The sequence below is a fragment of the Erpetoichthys calabaricus genome, chromosome 15, assembly GCF_900747795.2.
Source record: "Erpetoichthys calabaricus chromosome 15, fErpCal1.3, whole genome shotgun sequence".
Taxonomy (NCBI): Eukaryota; Metazoa; Chordata; class Cladistia; order Polypteriformes; family Polypteridae; genus Erpetoichthys; species Erpetoichthys calabaricus.
The window spans coordinates 89,766,830-89,787,820 of NC_041408.2; the positions used below are offsets into that span (position 1 = coordinate 89,766,830).

The 20,991-nt window shown below is 37.8% G+C and overlaps 1 protein-coding gene across 1 annotated transcript in view; it reads right to left on the minus strand.

Moving 5' to 3' along the window:
• The window catches only part of prim2 (DNA primase subunit 2), a 447,314-nt gene that overhangs the window by 416,030 nt on the left and 10,293 nt on the right, over positions 1–20,991 (minus strand). The window contains exons 3-5 of the mRNA XM_028820502.2: positions 16,390–16,502; positions 13,058–13,143; positions 7,148–7,268 (exon numbers count right to left, since the gene is read on the minus strand). Coding sequence (XP_028676335.1) covers positions 7,148–7,268; positions 13,058–13,143; positions 16,390–16,502 — 320 coding nt within the window. The remainder of the gene's footprint in view (positions 1–7,147; positions 7,269–13,057; positions 13,144–16,389; positions 16,503–20,991) is intronic.

The window sequence follows — 20,991 nt, forward strand, 5'->3', positions numbered from 1 at the left end:
CTTGAGAATGTTGATATTTTTCCATAATTTTGTTCTCAAGTCCTCAGACAATTCTCTGCTCTTCTTTCTGTTCTCCATGCTTAGTGTGGCACACTCAGACACACAACAGAAAGGTTGATTCAACTTCTCTCCATTTTAACAAGCTTCAGGTGTGATTGCTATATTGCCAACACCTGTTTCTTGCCACAGGTGAGTTCAAATGAGCATCATATGCTTGAAATAAAACGATTTACCCACAATTTTGAAAGGGTGCCAATAATTGGGATTAATAAAGTATCTAATTTTGTCCGGCCCATTTTTGGAGTTCTGTGTGACATGATGTCAGAGTTGGCTTCTTTCCTCTGTTTTTTTGTGTTGTTCCAATGCACATAAAGGAAATAAACATGTATATACAAAAACATTTGTAATTGCAATAATTTTCTGAGAGAAATGGTGCATTTTCTGGGAAAATTCCAGGGGTGCCAATAATTTCGGCCATGACTGTAAATGATTGAGAGATCAGACGAGAATTGGCAAACTGATTCACGCCGACAGCAAGGCTAAAGTGACTCACATAACCACTCTGTATAAATGTGAGTAGAAGAGCATCTCAGAATGCATAACACATTGAACCTTGATATGGATAGGCAACAGGAGCAGAAGGGCTCATCAGACTCCGCTCCTGTTAGTCAACAACAGAAAGGCGAGGCTGCAGTGGGCACAGGCTCAACAAAACTGGACACCAGAAGATTAGAAAATCACAGCCTGGTCTTATGAATCTCAATTTCAGCTGAGGCACTCAGACAGCAAGTTCAACAGCATGAATCCACGTACCCAACCTCCCCCTGTGTGAACAGTCCAGGAAAGTGGTGGTGTAATGGCGTGGGGAACTTTTTTTTAGCACACGTTGAGCCCATCGCTTGAATGCCATAGCTTATTTGAGCATTGTGTATCCTTTCCTGGCCTTAATTTGCCCATCTTCTAATAGCTACTTCCAGCATGTTAATGCACCATGTCACAAAGCAAAAGTCACCCTGGTTTCAATGAACATGACAATGAGTCCAAAATGTTCTTCAGTGGACATCTCAGTCACCACATCTAAATCCAATAGAACACTTTTTAGACGTGATAGAACAGAAGATTTGCAGCATGAAGGTGCAGCTGACAAATCTGCAGAAACTGTGTGATACAATCTTATCAACACGGACCAGAATCTCAAATGAATGTTTTCAACATCTTGTGGAATCCATGCCATGAAAAGCTGATGCTATTCTGAGAGCAAAAGGAGGCCATACCCAATATTAGTACAGTGTTTTTTAAACAGAGGAATCAATTAAACAAAGTGTTGATTTACCATTTAACCATCAAATTACCATAAGCTAATGTTGCCCTCAAGGTCAGAAATGGTCTTTCACTTGTTTTACTATTGTATAGGGTTTTTTTTTACCCTTTTCAATAAAATACTATAAATCATATTCTATTTATCCTGACTTAAATATATCACATGCATTATTTTCCTCGCATAAACACCACACAAACACATTTATTCTAAACAGGCCAGTAAAAAATATGAGAGTTCACTCAGCAGAGACACCACAATTTTTCATTTGAAGGTGTACGCTGTGAGCAAATTTCAGTGACAACAAACCTCTCAGTGTCATGCAGAGCCAAGACCAATAGGTGCCTTCTGCTAGCACTGAGAATAATGGAACATATTGGTACATCTTTCAAAAGGGATTTTTTTTTCTTTATACAGGATAAACAACATGTAAAGCTTCAACTGAATAACAACAAAAGAGATATAGCTAGTTAGAATTTTACTAGGTAGCGCCTTGACCGAGAGCATTTTATTTCTGAATTAAGCAAAGGTTTTGCCTCCAAATTAGTTATTCATTTGTTGTTGTTTTAGTTATAACATAAACGTTACTGTAACTGATAAAACTACACTTCAAAACAGTCTGATTAAATTTGTTTTTTCACATAGTATATAGTACTGCAATAATATTTAAAACTCAGTATACCACAGCCATAAAAAAAGGTGACAATTCTGAAGACAAATTTTATTTTGAAACTAGTAACGGCGCACTGCATAATAACATACAGTGAATACACCTAGTTTTCCTCCTCTTTCTCTGTACGTTTACCATTCATTTGCTCAGAGGTTGATGCGCTTGCTGCTTCCTGAGCAGCTGTTCTTTTCTTCACCCTAGCAGCCCGCTTCTTCTCTTAATCAGTATTAATGGGAAAAGATGCCGACAGATGAAGTCAGTGTTTGTGTTGCAATTACTTAATACATTTTCATTAATTTTTCACTTAAGCAGGCAGTCAAGTCTTCAATCTGCCTCAAGAATGATTTAAGATATGAAGAGGTAGGGGAAGTGACGGCAAAGATGGTAGGGATGAGTACAACGCCCGTACACATGTACCGCACAGCTGCCCTGCTGGCTGCTGCCGAGAGTTAATTCTAAAATAAAATAAAATAAAAAGAGGAATAACCTTGGAGGTCAATCATCACCCCGAAAGCGAATAGTAGACGTCAGGTAGTATATGTGTACTAAATTTCAGGTCAATGGGTCAAACGGTTTGCGAGCTACAGGTGATTTAAAATCCTGGACAGACAAACGAACAGCCACGGTAGCGTATTATATTTATATATAAGATAAAAAGGATGTGAATACAAACTGTTAAATATGAAACTGTTAAAAGGACAACATTTCATATATTGTAATGTTTGTTAAATGTACTTCATTTGATTTACTCATTTTGATTACCTGCTTTTCTCTTCTAAAGGACAGGAAGAGTATACAGGTAATGCATGCCACTACACGTTCTAGGTAGGGTACCCATCCATCACTCGGTAGGATGACACAACATACATACACTCGTCCCTTTACAGAATCACTAATTAAATTAAAATCAATGTTCTAGGGCTGTGAGCAGCATTTGCATCTATAAAATTCTTTTATAAACATTCTTCCATCAATATCTATTGTTTGGATATTCACATCCATCCATCTTTTGTTTTTTCTCACACTTTTTTCCATTACCAAATTAAAGTTATAGGTCTCCATAGCAACATCTTTTCAGTCCCACTGCTGACAAAGTTTTATACCATTTTCAATTGAATAGAATATTGATAATAGAGGAACCATCTTGAAAAGTAAATAAATAAACTACATTGAGAGACACCCCCCCCCCCACTCTAAATGACAAAAATAATCACAACTCTTAACTGTAGTCTTCAAGTCAGGTCCTGAGGAAATGCAGACCTCTAAGCCCGACCACAGAACATATAGTATGACAAAAACTCAACACCCTGCTCTGATATAGTGGGTCCACGGCTCAGAATAAAAGCCCACTTTTTAAATAATCGCCACACTTGCAGCTTAAAGAGGGGGTGTGGTAGAGTGGCCGGATCGGTTCTCGGACGTGACGTGCTGCGGGAGTTCCCTCGCTTATGTGCACAGGTGAGAAATCATCCGCATCCATAATTGATACCAGGAACTGCTAATAGCCACACCTGAGCCACGTCCCCATGATAAAGAGGAGAAGCGGGAGTGCGGAAGGAGGAAGACGAGGAAAAAAAAAAAAAAAAGGCTTGGAAAGCGAGAGCAGCAGCATTGGGGTGGTGGGGGGGTGGAAAGAGAGTGGACGAGCCAGCCAGCTGTGAAAGAGAGAGGTCAGCGCAGTCAGGGGTCAGGATCTCACTGAGGTGTTTAGAAGAATGTGTTTGATCGGGGAAGAGTCTGCCCTAGGGATCCGAGGGACAACTTTGAGTGCGAGAAGGAAGACAGGAGGACAACCGACCCTGAGAAGCCAGGCAGACGATAGGTTCAAGAGCTCCCAGAGGCCAGATGGGAGCATGAAGAGGAACCCGCATTGTCACACCTGGATAATATCCCAGACCATGTCATCTGTGCTGCCATAATAGTAGCTGAGAAGGAATAAAATGCTGGGGTGCAATACAAAACATGAGCATAAACTTCATAAATTCAACGGAATTAACACCTAAGAGACAAGAAGAACAAGAAATATAGCAGCAGAGAAGATTTTTATTTTTTAAAAATGAACAGACCAAGTCCACAACCACAACACATATGACTTCACGTAACTGTATGCACACTTTAACAAGTGGAAAGAGCAGCACGTGATAACTGATTAAACGAAATGCATACATTGTTTTCATAAAAGAAGCTGGGTCACTACAAGAGTTTTAATATGTGTTGGTATAGAGTCAAAAAGTGTCTGGAATTGTGTTAAAACAATGCAACTATCTTCTTCTATAATGGAATGTTTTGATGGTGGTGGTGGTGTTGAGAAAACACAGCCTCGGGCACTGCTGCACAATCTCTCATAAGAGATCAAATGGGGAAGAGATCTATATGAATCTTACAGGGCTGAAACGTCAGCAGAGGATTCCGCGTAAAAACATAGTAATTCCTGCAGATTCTAATCTTTAATGTGCAAATTTTCTACACATATTTATTTATTTGGTAAGCTTTCTATCTTGCTTGTTGTAAGAATAGTCAACATCACTTTTTTAAATCACTATTTTATAATTATACCAAATATATTACATAGGAAGTGATTTTTGTTTTTCCATTGCGTAAGTTTTTGTTAAGGTCATATGAACAGCATGTCGCCTTCCTGTTGCCTGCCATTGATCTTGACCAGATCTCAAATTTCCGGAATTGAGTCTGGTATCTCTGCAACCCAGAGCCTCAACCAGATATCTATGGTTGGTGGAATTCAGCAATCGGCTCTTTGGGATGGCTGTACAATTGTGCAGCAAGATTGCACAGGGCCTGACTGCACATAGTGTGCATTGTCCCGTGTTTACACTGCTCTTTAGAAGAAACTTGGCTAAGCTTTGCTAAGCTGAAGGCTAAAAATTTAGGATAAAGAAACTGGACAAACACTCCGCCAGAGAATGAATTTACACAGGTTCCACATTAAACATGGCCACACAGATGTTCCTGTGGCGGCCCACTTCAACAGCCATGGACACTGTGAGAAGGACTTTAAAGTCACAGTGCTTATGGGCAACTTCAAAACACAGCAAGAGAGAAAAGAATGGAAAGTTAAACTCATGCTAAAATTTAATACTTTACAACATGGATTGAATAAAGACAAGAGTTTTATGGCCAGATATGAGGATTGTTTACATCTCTCAGAATAACAGACAACCTGTCTACAGACCCACATTGTTTTGAAAAAACTCATTACAAACTTCAAAAGACTTTGTTGGACGGTTATCTTATCCAGAGATCTTGACAATACATTGTTCTTTTCTCTCTTGTTAAATTAACCCTAGCCTGAATGAATCTATTAATTTTTTACATTCTTAATTTCTCATTTAAATATTTACCAATGTTGTTTCTTGTCCTAGAGTGTGTATATAAACATAGGAAACTCCAGTTTCTGTATTACATCTTGCCTGAAGAAGGGGCCTGAGTTGCCTCGAAAGCTTGCATATTGTAATCTTTTTAGTTAGCCAATAAAAGGTGTCATTTTGCTTGACTTTTCTTTGCACTTCAATAAATACAAAAATTCAAGAACCTGGATTATTTAGTGAATTTATATTCAGGTTGGTTCTTTTTTTATTTAACAACCGACAGCTGCCTATTCATAGCTAGGTTAAAAAAAGAAACACACAATCATCAGTTCTTTAAAATGTTTATAGTGGACTGTCTTTAAACCTGAATCTGAAAAGTAAAAATCAGTGACACACACAATCAGATTACAAGCAATGCTCAAGGATAACATGAGCATTATGAAAATCATCTATAGAAGGCTGCCAACCCTCTAACTCCGAAAAGGTGGACATTTCAACAGAAACATAAGGACTTTCTCAAGGATACCACAATTCAATTTTACATTCTATTACTGTCTTTTGGAAATGTATATTCAGAAAAGCAAACTAATAATAGTCATAGTTATTCTCAAACCCACTCCATTTCAGAGTAGCAGGGAGCAAGAGCCAATACTGGCATTACTGGACACAACGCAGGAAAAGGTCCTGAATAGGGTACCAGTCCAATACAGGGCCCACTCTCACACACACACACATATTTACATTCTCACCTGATCATATAACCAAACTGGAGTACCAAAGAAGAAATAAGACATTGGGAGAATGTTCAAAATTCACACAGTCAGATGTTGAATTTGTACTTGGTACGTTGGATCTATAAAGTGACAGTAACAATCAGTATGTAATACTGTGGCACCTAAGCTAAAAATATATTATTTTTAACAAATATGACACTCCTTAAATTAACATCATTCATCCTTACAGCTTTATGCAGTCTGCACAACTCCAGAAAAGTATACCCTAACATAAAAACATTATTATATAGACAACTATATATTTTTTCATAGCACATTTCATATCCTCAAATTTTTTTTGTATTCTACTGGTGTAATTTTTCTCTGGCAGGTCTGATTTTTCAGGACCAAATATGAGTGGAAACTGCTACATGCACAATTTATGAAAAGTGACAACACATTTAAAAGCAGGGGGGATTCCTTCCCAATTTCAAAAATAAATTTGGAGTCCTTGAATGGCACAAGACAAGGAATATGGCTTTCATATTGTAGTCTTCAAACATAAATCGGGCCACTTTTTTCTTATGCATGGGAACATTATCAGACTAGAGGGACACCATCAGGACAGAAATATTTCAACAAACAATGAATATGGCCATTCAGAATTGGTTTGAATTGCTCATAAAGGGGATCAGTGCACCTAAACATCATCTTGAAAATGAACCATATAACATGACAGCACACCAAGTTTTTTCATTTTAATATACTACTGTGATTCTACCCCACTTACCCAGAAAAGTGCATTTTTCCAATAAACAAGATGTTTATCCACCACAAACTTATTACACCACTACTCTTGGTGTATGGCACAAATTTCTTTAACAACTTAGACCTAATAAATACATTACAACAAAAAAATGCACAAGTTGTCTACAGAAATCTCAGTGGAGTTTTTTTTTTTTTTTTAAAAACGGTAATTTAATAAATATATGGTGTTGCTACGTGACATTGCCATTTGTATTCTGTCCTCTTGAGATCCACAACCAACCAATCATCTTTAATAGTATCAAAAGGCCTACACAAGACTTAAAAAAATAAACAAAGTATTTCAAATACTCACAGAGTTATAGATAAGGTTGTTGGTATTCAGAAAATTCTGGAAATGCTCTTCAGGAATTTCATGAAATCTATATCTAAATAAATCCATTTCTTGTTGAATAAACCAACGCCTCAGATCTTCCCTACAATAATAACAAAAACAGAATTAGTTCAAATAATACATAAAGGAAAATCATAGGCTTTAGAAAATATGTTACACAATCTGTCATACAAGATATGAAGACTTAATGCTAACCTTTTAACTTTCTCATTTATGTACTTCAGAACCAAGGCCTTGGTATCTTAATAGGGACAGAATGTCAAAGGGATTCCTTTGAAATAACTCCATACATCTTACTTTTGTACAAAACTTGTCACCAAGTACAACATTGAAGCACTCAAACATATTCTGTATATGGAAATGCAACACTAGATCTGGTTTTGTTTTGTTCTAAAAACCAAAGTGGACAATATTTTGATTCTCTTTTATTTTTTTAATGTTTTTATAACAAGAAGGCGATGCATCAAAAAAAAAAATGTATTTTGCAAAACAAAAATGAAGGGGAGCCATACTGAAGTTTCTTGAAATTTGAAAATATATCATGCCGTCAGTTACTGCACATTAACTGCTGTAATACATGAAAATGTCCAGAAGATGGGAGTGTTGTTCAGCTATTCCGTTCCAATTAATTTTTTTTAAACAGTATTTCATTTGTCAGAAATGTAACATACATATGCATATACACATATATACACACTCACACATACATACATATAAATACATATACATACATATTGTGATAGACGGGGAGAAACCCTGCCCCGCTGAGACGCCTGGAGGAAGGACGGACCGGAAAAGCGGCACTATTCTTCCCTGGGTGCCAGGACGATCCTTGAACCCTGGAGGACAGCGCTTCCGGTACACCAGGAAGTGCTGACGGACCAGGGATGGTCTACGTCCAGAGTGTTATCGGGTGCAAGGGCAGCACTTCCGCCACACTGGAGAGTGCTGCCGGAAGGTCATCATCGTGCACCTGGAGCACATCCGGGGCAAGATAAAAGGGGCCGCCTCTCTCCAATCGGGGAGCCGGAGTCAGGTGGAAGAGGACGGAGCTTGCAAGAGAGCAGTGGAGGCAGCCGAAAAGAGCAAGGACTGAGCAACCACTGTAAACAGGGAAAATAAAACGTGTGTGTTTTGGACATTCTGGTGTCGTGTCTGTCTGTAGCCAGGCTATCTTTTACAATATATATATATATATATATATAAATAAATAAATAAATGTGGCGTTTTCATGTCACTTTTTTGTCACGCTTTAAATCGGGCTTGTTTTAAAACCTACAATTATATGTTTGGTATCATTCTTTTCAGAATTTATCGAACTTTAATGTGATGTTGTTAGATTTTCAGAATCATATTCAGTTTTTTAAATTATAAACTAAAATATGGACCTCAGTTTAATGAGAATACTCCAATCGGTAAATATTTTATTCTCATTTTTATTTTTATTACACACACACACACCAACATACAGTGATTCCCCGCTATTTTGCGGTTCAGCTATCGCGCCCCCGCTATATCGCTGATTTTTCTGTGAAACATATCTAATTTTATACGTACATTGTACACTACGGTAGACAAAGAGTTTCGCGTTCCAGTACCCAAATGATTTCTTACAACGCCCATTGTTAGCTAAAAGAGGAGACTCAACCAATCAGTGTGGGATTTTCATTCTCTTGGGCTCTGATTGGCTGCTGCTAACGTGGTGTAATCTCGCAAGAACAGCGAGCATGGGTCCCCAACGCATCTCAGTTCTCTGCGTAACGCATAACTTGCTTGTGGTCCGATTGTTGTGAGCAAACTTTTTGTGAACTTTTTGTTTTGTTTTAAGCCTTCCGATGGCTCCCAAGCATCCTGCATCTTCTAAGTCTTCTGGTAGTAGTGAGCCTAAGCGCCAGAAGAAGACCTTGACCATTCAGGAGAAGGTAAAACTCCTGGATATGCTTCGGGAAGGAAAGTGTTATGCGGACATTAAACACATATATAAACTTGTAATGGCGAGCAAAGTGTATGGAAGGGGTATTTTTAGGCTTAAACTATAAAAAATGTTTTATTTATATTGTCTTTCTATATCACGGATTTTCACCTATCGCTTATGGGTCTGGAACGAAACTTCCACAATGGGTGGGGAAATCACTGGATTATATTATTTATATATATATATATATATATGATGCTTTTTTGTAATAGTGATGATGATGTATCAAACAATTTAATAAAGTGAAGTAGAGCCCTTCTGTTAGAACTTTATTTTAGCGGAGACAGAGGTCAGATCTAAGATACTTGATTGAAGACTGACGTTTATCACTTTAAGATGAAACAAAGGCAGATGAATCAGTGAAAAGTCAAACCAAAAGTGGGTCATTGGCCAAAGGTTGAGGAACACTGGATTAGAGTGGTCTTCTCAATAAATATCAAGTTTCAGATTAAACAAATAGCCATTCAATTTACATGTTTAGAAAACTGAACTATTTGTCCTAATGGGAGAATTCAGTGTTCACTGAGGTAAGACCATAATACTATTACGACATGACCGGGGGAAAGACCTGTCTGATGTGAATGCAATTGGTCAAATGGATTTATGTGCTACTTACAGATTGCCTGTAAAATGAATCATGTTCAGGAACAAAATAACTCATAGGAGTACATGGTGCACCACAGCACCCTGGGTTAAAGATCAATGAGGTTGTAATCATGTCATCGAATCCCAGAGTTTAAGTTTCTGACAGTGTGGTAAAGGTAGGTGCTGAGCAGCCATCCTGGAATTACTGGTTCAAAAAGACTCTCAGTTGGACAGACTCAAGACACTCAAAAATGTGTCCATGGGACATAAGTGTTTGTAATAGGATTCTGCACATATTTAAAACTTGGCCATAAACTATGACTTTAAAGAAGTTCTGGCAAAACAACCACAAACACAAATACCCGATTTAAAAATGAGGAATTTAAATATCCTGCGCGTTTTTATATTGGCAAAATCAACATCAGAAAATTATTTTGAGTATAGTTATCTGACCATGAACTATAGAAATACCACCAGCTGACATGTTTTAATAAAGTGCCAATACACAAACATGATCAGCAAAATGTTTATTAAAGTATTCCAGGTTTAATTTCATCATTCTGTTTCAATAACAACATAGGTAACCTTGAGCTGATCTTAAGCCTCCATTACCAAATGAACTTGTAGCCCTTAGTAGCATCAAGTTATTTTGTATACATTTTCAGAATTCTAATAGTAAACATTTCATTTAGCGACGCTGTCTGCTCTGTTGTTTAAACACCCTAAATTCTAACTGATCAATGACTCCTTAAACATGCTCTTTTGTTTTTAAAAGAGAATTATAAAACATAGCTTTAAATTGTAATCCCATTAATGTACCTCAGATAGACAGTAAGCATGACAAGACTGATCAATTCAAACTAAATCTTTAGCAACTATAAATTGCCATTTTTACTGTATGTGTTTATGGTAATCACAGTGCTGAGGTTAACATGGTTAATACTTCTTTCAAAAATTTAAAGGATAAGTGTCAGAAATTGGTTTCACCGCTTGAAATAAGCACATTCCACCATCCACTGATCATTAATATTGCCTTGAACAAAGCCAGCAGGAAGTTGCCCTTTAAAACAATGATGTTAATTATATTGTTTCTTTAAAGACAGGTGAAAATGAGATTAGCAACTCACATTTGCTTGCTGTTTAAATCAAAATAAATTGCAATAAGCTTATTAACCTGCCATCTATCTTTTTGAACAAGGACATTTATAAATACAGACATTTAGTTTTCATATCCATACAGGCAAGATGTTTTTATTATTAAAGTAAATAATTAACAATATTTGACACTTTTTCATTTGAGGAATTTGCCTTATCTTCTACCTAGACAAATTATTCGCTGATTAAAAAAATGAAATGTTATAGCAGTCAATATTCTCATTATTACTGAATGTGATTGGTGCAGTCACATTCTGTTGCTAAAAAAGGCAGTGCCAAATTGAAATTGTTGTTTTGCTTTTAACGTCCAACAGGAAAGATCTCTAGAAGTTTAAAATATATCAACACAGTTAAGTAGATGTCGGGTTTTAAAATGTGATGTTGCATTTTCCCCTCCACCAAACTGCACACGTTGATGATACTATGCTGTATATTGTACTTTCTGGGACACTGCGTTAGAATTTTATCTGCCACAGCATGAAAATCTTAATACTATTCATCTGAAAGGGCTTAACCATTTCACAGAGAGTAACCTGAGGCTGTGGTGCGGTTATGGAATGTTAGTTTTTGACAGTAGTGACGCCAAAGATGGCAAACAGTATTTTCTTTTCTTTTTTAAACATGTTAGACATTATCACTCATGAACACAAATGTGCATCTCTGTTCATCTGTCAGAATTAGGGCTCATTTATACTTCACGCTCAGGACATGTATGCATCATGGCTGCCACACATTCCCAATGTTTGACATGTCCTCTGAGCAGGTCCTCAGAAATGAACGCGACGCGTGCACGAGTTGCAGTACAAGCAAAAAGTCGGGGGGTGCAGTGTGATAAAAGTTGGAATGTGACGTCAGAGTCTCTGTTTACTATCCACATGTGACAGAAAGCCGCTATGAGGGTCCTCCAGGATCAATGTGTGCACTTCAATGTTTGATGAGTGGTTCAATGTGGTGAAGCAAAATGCCGACATACAGATGCATTTGTGGTGCTTTGATATTCAAGCATCGCATATTCCTGATCGTAATGACACGATACATTTTAAAAGTCTCACGTAAAATCTTTTGTGCTGTCTTTTTTTTCTGGGGCTTCCTCCTAACATGACAGCAGTGGCAAACAGCAATAGATCACCACACAGAACACATTACATTTATGATATTCCAACTCTCTGCACATTTAGAATCCTTAGATTTATACTTGATATCACTTTCATGATGAAATGCATTAAAGAATGCATGTTACATTTTACAGATAAATCGTTAATTTCGTTTAAATAATGAATACCGTTAATAAGTACACACATGGGGGTGACACGGTGGTGGAATGGTAGTGCTGCTGTCTCGCAGGGAGTCATGCCACTGGTATTCCCTGCCTGAAGTTTCCATGTTTTCCTGCTGGGTTTCCACAGTGAGCTCCGGTTTCCTTCCAAAGATATGCAGATTTGGTGACACTAAAATGCCGCTAGTGTATGTGAGTGCTTGTATTCACCTTGCGATGAGCTGATGCCCCGTCCAGGGATTGTTTCTGCCTCATGCCCAATGCTAGCTGGAATGGGCACATCCCTGGATTGATGGATTTAATCATTAAACATCCTTTACAGAGATATTGCGGCAAGGTGTCATTGGAATTTAATGGCTGTTCCAGGCAATTCACAACACAGCGAAGGCGAACCTGTTCTCATCGTGATAATATCTCGCACTGCCACCTGGTGGATTTCTCCAGATTTACTTAAAGTACACACACAAGTATAAACAGTAAAGCTGTAAAACGTCCACTGGAGCATGCATCGCGTCACGTGAAGTATAAACCTGGCCTTCGGAGTATCACCAACGGCCCAAGTTAAACACTATGAAAGACTACTGTAATTGGAATAATGAACATTATTCCATTCATATGCAAAACCAGTATATCTCCATGCATGAAAACATTATCTTATCTAGTCTATTGAGTATCGATTTTCAGAAGAGCAGCAGGAACCCCTGGGGGACAAAGAAATTATTAACTATTTATAGAAAAGGATCTAGCCAGATAGACCACCAATGAAACCAACTGCATATTCAGCATCAAAGTGGACAGCAACACATCTAAACTATTTTCTATTGGGAGTAGTCCAAAATTAAAATAAAAATATTAGGAAAAAAAAACAAAAAAAACTCACGTTTGGCAGTAGGCCAGTCGCAAAATGAAATGGGAGATGTGGTCTTTTCTTCTTTTTTCATATTCTTTGCCCAATTCTTTTTCATCCTGAAATTTATAAAATAAGACTGACTGCTAAGTTAACGGTATTCTATAAAAAAATTACACTTACACAAAATTAAGTTATAAACAGCAAAATACAATCATTTTGTTCCAATATCTCCATGCAATTTTAATATAGATTAATTTAATGACAAAAATTTCTATTGGAAAAAGAAGCAATTTTCTAATATTTAAATTAGTAATATTTAAAGCACTATTCAGAGCAGACATAAAATGAGTTTTCATTCACTAGCATCAAAGACCAATAGCTGGAACAAACACTTTTTACTCCGATGTGTTGCTTCTAAGCGTCACCCCAAGGCGCTTAACACAGAATTATTTTCATATTTAAACTAATGGTGTACTAGCCCTTAATTAGTCTGCATAATATACAATTTTGTTCATAACGTCCAGAAAGAGATGTAGTTTACAAAGCAGTTTTCTCATGTCAATGAGCTATTGCAGATATTGCAGTTCTTAATCTGTTGGCATCTTCCACTACATAAAGCTGCAGTTATTGCAATGGTGTCATTCCTAAAAATACCACAAGGTGGTTCTATTTGCACAGAATACAAGTTTGGTGAGAGCTAAGAATTATACAGTACTACAATGATGCAGACTAAAATTCTGCACGCAGTCATACAATCACTTTTCAAATATATTCTTGAAATAGTAACATTCTCTTTCAATGTGTGATTTTTTTTTATATTTACATTAAATGTACAAAAAGAGTGGAATGTTGAAAATATAATTTTAAAGTGTAATTCATGCCTTCTCTGGGCTGGTTTATTCTAGTACGGGATGGCAGGAACCTGAAACACATACCAGCAAGTAACAGGCACAAAACCAGTTTATTACAGATCAAAGTTTAATTGCAGGATGCACAACCACACACAACAGATGAATAGACCATGCTAATTAGTGTACTGAATTTTAGATACTACACTGTATGCTGCACATCAACACTGCTTATATTCTGCAGTTGATGTTGTTAAATATCTGTTATTTCATTGGGTTAAATTGTTTTGCTGTTTACTGACATAAACAGATGAGAAATAAACTTTTACTTCAACTACCCTGTCTATTACCCTTACAAATTAAGAGAGAAACACATTTTAATACCGCCTACAGAAAGAAATGTCCTTTGGAGATTCTGTAATTTATAGCATTCAAAGAGTATCAACAGTGAAGTGAATAATCTCATTGCTACAGAGGACTTTGAGTATCTGTTTTTATGAGTAGCAAAAATAATGTGCAGAGCATTATAGAATTGTGTAAAAGGTAAAAATAAAACAGAAGCATCCATCTTTATAAATCGTTTACACTAATAGAGGATGATATGAACTCAAATAAACTACCCCAGACATATGGTATCTTCTATCTAAAGATTTTGGCGGATTATTCAAAGTGATGCTTTACTTGTAGTCTGCTTCCAGTCTTATCTCTTCAAAGTAAAAATATTAGGTTTCATCACAAAACTCCAGAATATACAAGCCCTTGTTTACACAGAAATAAGCATATTTGATTATAAACAAAAATGTTCTGAAGAAGCAACCCAAATAAGAAGAATTAAAAAAAAAAACCAAAGAAAAATACACCCGCAAACATTTTCTATCCAAGTCCATTCCACCTTTTGTTTTGGATATACAAACTGCATCAACTACATAATAAAACACTAAGTCCCTCTGAGCAATCTAACTGGTCATTTTGGCTTTGGTGACACGACAAAAGAAGAGGTGCCAAACATGGGTAGGAGGTTAGAAAGGTCCCGTGAACATTAGGACAGAGTCTGAGAAGTAGGCTTTACAGGACCGTGTTCAAGAGAGGAAGCTCCAGTTAAGAGATGTTCATATAAGCAAATACAGAGGAAAGGTGCTGAAGGCTCACGTATGGAGCAAGAGCTAAGTAATACATCAATTCATAAATATTTACTGTCTGACAGGTTGCATGGCTATATATAGATATATATATATTATAAGCGACTGCTGACCTCACCTGGATGGAAGGACTGGGGGAGAATGCATTGGTGAGGAAATACCTCCCCTGAGACGCTAGAGGGCAGTCGCCCTTGGGCAGCAGTGGCACCATGGATTCCCGCAGGGCATGCTGGGAGCTGGAATTTGGTGCAGCCCTGTTAGGGTCAGTGGGGGCTGAAAGGGGAAGCTGCAGGGCCCTATAGTGGACCCCTAGCACACCTGGGAGTGATTCCAGGTAATATTGATGAGCCACCTGGAATGCTGCTGGGACCTGAATAAAAGGATCTGCCTCACACCATTCAGGAAGCCAGAGTCAGGAAGACTAAGCTTGATGGGAGAGGAGGCGGCTAAGAAACAGGAGAAGAAGGAGGAGGAGGAGGGAAAAGGACTGTGTTTTTCTTTGCCGTGTGAGTTAAACCATGTGCTGTGTAAATAAAAGGTGTATTGTGTGGCAAACTCATGTCTGCCTGTCTGTTTTAGGTCAGGGCAGCTGTATGCACCCTGGTGGTCCATAATATATTATATGGTTGAAATAGTTTACTGTCAAATAAATGCAAAGAGTACGCGACACGTGTTTCACCCTCATTCTGGGCTCATCAGGCGTACACACTCCACTGCACTCCCTCTCGGGAATCGAACCTCGGACGTCAGCGCCAGAGGCGATGCCCCTAACGTTGCGCCACGGCGTGTGGTTCGTTTATTTGACAGCATGTAGATCGGGGTAATTACATTCACGGCATTCAAAGTCTGTGTCACAATCTGATTGTATGGGTGGTTACCTACCAGGTAACGCTTGTGGTTGGCCAGCAATCTGCTAACATCCACCACAGTGCCCTCAGTTTTGTGAGGAGCAGATCATAGAATGGTTGAAATAGTTTACTGTCAAATAAATGCAAAGAGTACGTGACACGTGTTTCATCCTCATTCTGGACACATCAGGCGTACACAGTGGCAGATGTTAGCAGATTGCTGGCCAACCACAAGCGTTACCTGGTAGGTAACCACCCATACAATCAGATTGTGACCTAACCAAACATCCACAACGTCCTTTCAGTTGCGAGAAGCAGCTCATAGATATGTATAAGTAATACAAAGAGTCCACCTCAGGTGCTGACGTCTAAGGTTCGATCCCTGTAAGGGGATGCAAAAGTGGGATGCATACACCTGATGAGCCCCAATAAGAGTGAAACATGTGTCATGTATTCTTTGTATTATTTGAAAGAGACTATCTTTATATATAAAAAATTTAAAAAAAAGGAGCAAAACAGAAACTTACCACATCCACTCTGTATGGAAAAAGCAACTTTCGTAGTTCAGCTTCCAGCTTTTTAGAGTACTGTTCACTTGTTTTTACATAACTCACTCCTATGTTCTCAATTGTCTTAAGAACTAAAACAGAAAGGCATACATTAGTTTACTAGGAAAATGGAACCATAAAGCTGAAGTACAGATAAATAAAATGAAAATCTTCTTATAACAAGGGTGTTGTATTTAGAAAAAAATCTGATAAATGGTGATTTGTTTTTGATATTCACTCTATTTTCACTAAACCATGGAAATTACATGATGAGTGTGCTTCTTTCTTAAATGTGACTTTGTTCAGCAATGCTAGCCAAAAAGTATTGCATTTTAACTCAAGTAAAGACCACGTCACATTAGATGACTTCTCCAGCCATACCCTTCATTTACACAATCTTAGAAAATCAGAGTCGGCCGGTGGGGGTGCTCCAGTGAAGCCCAGTTCTCTACTCTAGGGCTAGGTGTTCATGGGAGCTGATGACCAATGAACGCTCCTCCAGAACTACAAGGCACACGATGCAATGACGAGGACTATGAAATGACCTCACAAAAAGAAGAGAAATTCACCCATCTGACATCTCATGTTTTACATACCACAACAGAATGGGGAAAAAAAAAGAAAATGATGACAAGGCGTCTGAACTCACTGTAACCCTTTGTACAGTGCTATTGGCTGTCAGAGAAAAGGGCACACCTGACTTTGCTGGAAAGTTGGCACACAGTTGGTAACTTTGACATGTCCAGTGATTTTTAGGTGTGTAAACTGACATGGTCTGGTGACAAGATCAGCACCTGTTGTCATCAAGTCTGACAAGTCATGTCATGTGACATTGACCTTAATTGTCATACACCGAAGGTACAATTATATTCTTGTATGTCTCCTACAGATTGGTGACCACAGTACAATGTCAAAGACAGGCAATGAATACAACACCAAACAATAAGTCCAACATCACATGATAAATACAAAAATCATTCATGCAGTTGTCTATATGAGTGGCTGCTGAGTATCCACATAACTTCAGCATAAAAACTGTCCCTGAACTGTATCAACTGGTACAAGTGTCAATAATAGCAGAGGGAGAACAGTGACTGAGAAGGATATCCGGCATCTACAAAAACACTGTTTACCTGTCTAAAGTGGCATGAACTGTACATATCCTGCAAAGAATAGAGCCACGTGGCAGTAATATTCTGTGCCAGCTTAAGCATGTTCTGTGGTCCTCAGCTGAGCAGGTACTATATCACAATGTAATGTGGTCAGTAAGGAATGACACCAATCTGCACTAACAGAAGTTGATAAAGCAAAAATGGTGACATCAGAGGAAGTAAAATCATTTATGAGCCTTCGTGACATTAGGTGAGAAGTGTTGTGCCCACAGGCGGCATGGTGGCACAGTGGTAGCGCTGCTGCCTCGCAGTAAGGAGACCTGGGTTCGCTTCCCGGGTCCTCCCTGCGTGGAGTTTGCATGTTCTCCCCGTGTCTGCGTGGGTTTCCTCCCACAGTCCAAAGACATGCAGGTTAGGTGCACTGGCAATCCTAAATTGTCCCTAGTGTTTGCTGGTGTGTGTGTGCCCTGCGGTGGGCTGGCGTCCTGCCCGGGATTTGTTCTTGCCTTGTGCCGTGTTGGTTGGGATTGGCTCCAGCAGACCCAAATGACCCTGTGTTAGGATATAGCGGGTTGGAGAATGGATGGATGGATGGATGTTGTGCCCACTTCAGGTCATCTGTGATAGCGACTCCAAGTAATTTACAGATACAGATCCTCTCAATAGATGGAAAGGTGGTCTGCTTCACACAGATAACTAGCAAATGAAAGATAAAAAATCCTGAACTTTGATTAAATGAGGGGTGCAAATTATGTTGAAAGGAAGTGTTTCTGCAATGACTTAGTCACTAAGAAACAGTATCAAATAATGGCTAAGATTATGTAACAATAAAATTCTGGGCAAAACTTGTTGCTCATTATTTGGATGTCATGGCTCAAAGAAAAAACTAAGAGAGAAGGATATTTACTGGGAGCTTCATGGACACAGAATCCTCAAAAGGCAAATGGTTCCTGAGAAAAAACTAACTAAGTTTACAATGGCATACAAGTTGAATGGAAAGTTGTGATTGAATGGAGTCAGCTGTGGTCAGGATAGCAAAAGACATTCACATAGTTGTCCTTTAACTGATTTAAGATTAAAGCAAACTGAAACAAACAACTATGGATAACTAAACTATAATAATAAATAATAACAATGCATTTTATTTATAGGGGCACTTTACAATAGCAGTAAATCTCAAAGCGCAACATAAAACATTTAAACAAGGCAAAGCAAGATAAAACTACAAAATGTCTATCCAATGCAGGAGCAGGACCATAAGAAGAGTTCATCAGGGACCTTGCATAGGACAGGACACTGATAAACGGTGAACAAACTCCTAATTACATACAAAAAAATTATTTTTGCATTTAAAGGGTGTGCTGAACAGCATAAACAGTAGACGGCTGAGCAGGGATGGGTGTCACCTCATCTGTTCAGTTGTCATTCATTTGTTCTCAACAAGCAGACAAGAACATGGGCAGCTCACAACAAAAGATGGCTATAAGCCTGAATGAACAAGCAGTCACGCTGAACAATTTTGAAGGCTCTGCTCACTGCCAAGTGCATTCTTCTACCATGATTTATGCTCACTAACCAACAAGGCAAATGATAATAAATACGAAAGCAACTGTGATCAATGACATTCAGTTTTTGATGATGCGTTTCTATTCAGATGGTTGTGGACTTTTTCAGGTTTGGCAATATTCCCCCTTCTACGGTACACACTTGGTCGATCAATAGTTCAAAAAGCATGAGAATATTGTAAATCAAAAAAAACATTCATATCCATGACCATGGTGGCATTAATTAATTTTTAACTTGGAGGTTGTAGTACTCGATACAATATGATGTGTGCCCTCAAAGCAGAAAAGTTGGAAATTATGACCAATTCACCAATTTTGTAACAACTGGCCCATACACACAAACATACACACATACATACTAGAGGGGCGCCCAACCCCCAGTTGCAAACAGTCTGTCACTCAAGTTGTGAAGAGGAGGGCTGAATGCACCCCAAGGAGACGCAATCGCTCCTCCAAAACCCCCTCTTAAACAGTGATACAATGGCAAACAAATAGTTTCTTTTTTAACCTCCTCCTTGCTTGATCTGCAGAAGCTTATTATACAGTGTGTGTATATATATATATATATATATATATATATATATATATATATATATATATTCACAGCATTCAAAGTCTGTGTCACAATCTGATTGTATGGGTGGTTACCTACCAGGTAACGCTTGTGGTTGGCCAGCAATCTGCTAACATCCGCCACGGTGCCCTCAGTTTGTGAGGAGCAGATCATAGAATGGTTGAAATAGTTTACTGTCAAATAAATGCAAAGAGTACGCGACACGTGTTTCGCCCTCATTCTGGGCTCATCATTATATATATATATATATATATATATACACACACACACACACACACACACACACACTAGGCTGACCCGCCTTTTAAGGCGACCGACTTTTATCCTCATTTTGTGTGTGCTCCATGTGTACATCAGGCATGTAAGTGTAGGGAATGAGAACATCAAAGTGCCCATTCATAACATCTCCCGAAAACCTAAGTTTTTTTTATCCCCTTGAGTGCCTGTCCAAACTTGGAGTGTAGGACTCCATAATAATATACTTGAAACTCATAGGGGGAACAACTCTCCCGCTGCCATTAGCTCAGAAATGGTACCATAAGTTTGAGACTTTGACATTTCAGTGAGATACTGAAGCTCATTTGTATAAGAGATTCCTGACGGCATCATTGTAAATGGCTGAAACCTTGACAAATTACTTGACGAATCTGTACCACTAAAGACAGAGTTTCATGCACTAAATAAGCTATAGATGAGAATAAGCAAGCACCATCTCCCCTGATATTTACTACGCGGTGAGGCATTTGTACTCCATCAACTTTAATTATTTCCAGAGACATAATTTTGTCTATTTTTCCAGCGCATCGCGCACAAAAGCAAGGGAACGATGGGAGCACCAGAACTCTGCTCACATCACGTCGCTTCGTACCGCAAGCCGCAAGTAGCAAGTCTGTGATAAGCAGAATTCCGCTATGCTTTGCACTCACGGGACAGAAGGACAATCCCGACCGCTTTTATATAGTGTCTGGATAGATATATAGTATATTATATATATATATATATATATATAGTATATTATATATATATATATATATATATATATATAGTTATATATATATATATATATATATATAGTATATATATATATATATATATATATATATATATATATATATATATATATATATAGTATATATATATATATATATATATATATATATATATATATATATATAGTATATATATATATATATATATATATATATATATATATATATATAGTATATATATATATATATATATATATATATATATATATATATATATATATATATATATATATATATATATATATATAGTATATTATATATATAGTATATTATATATATAT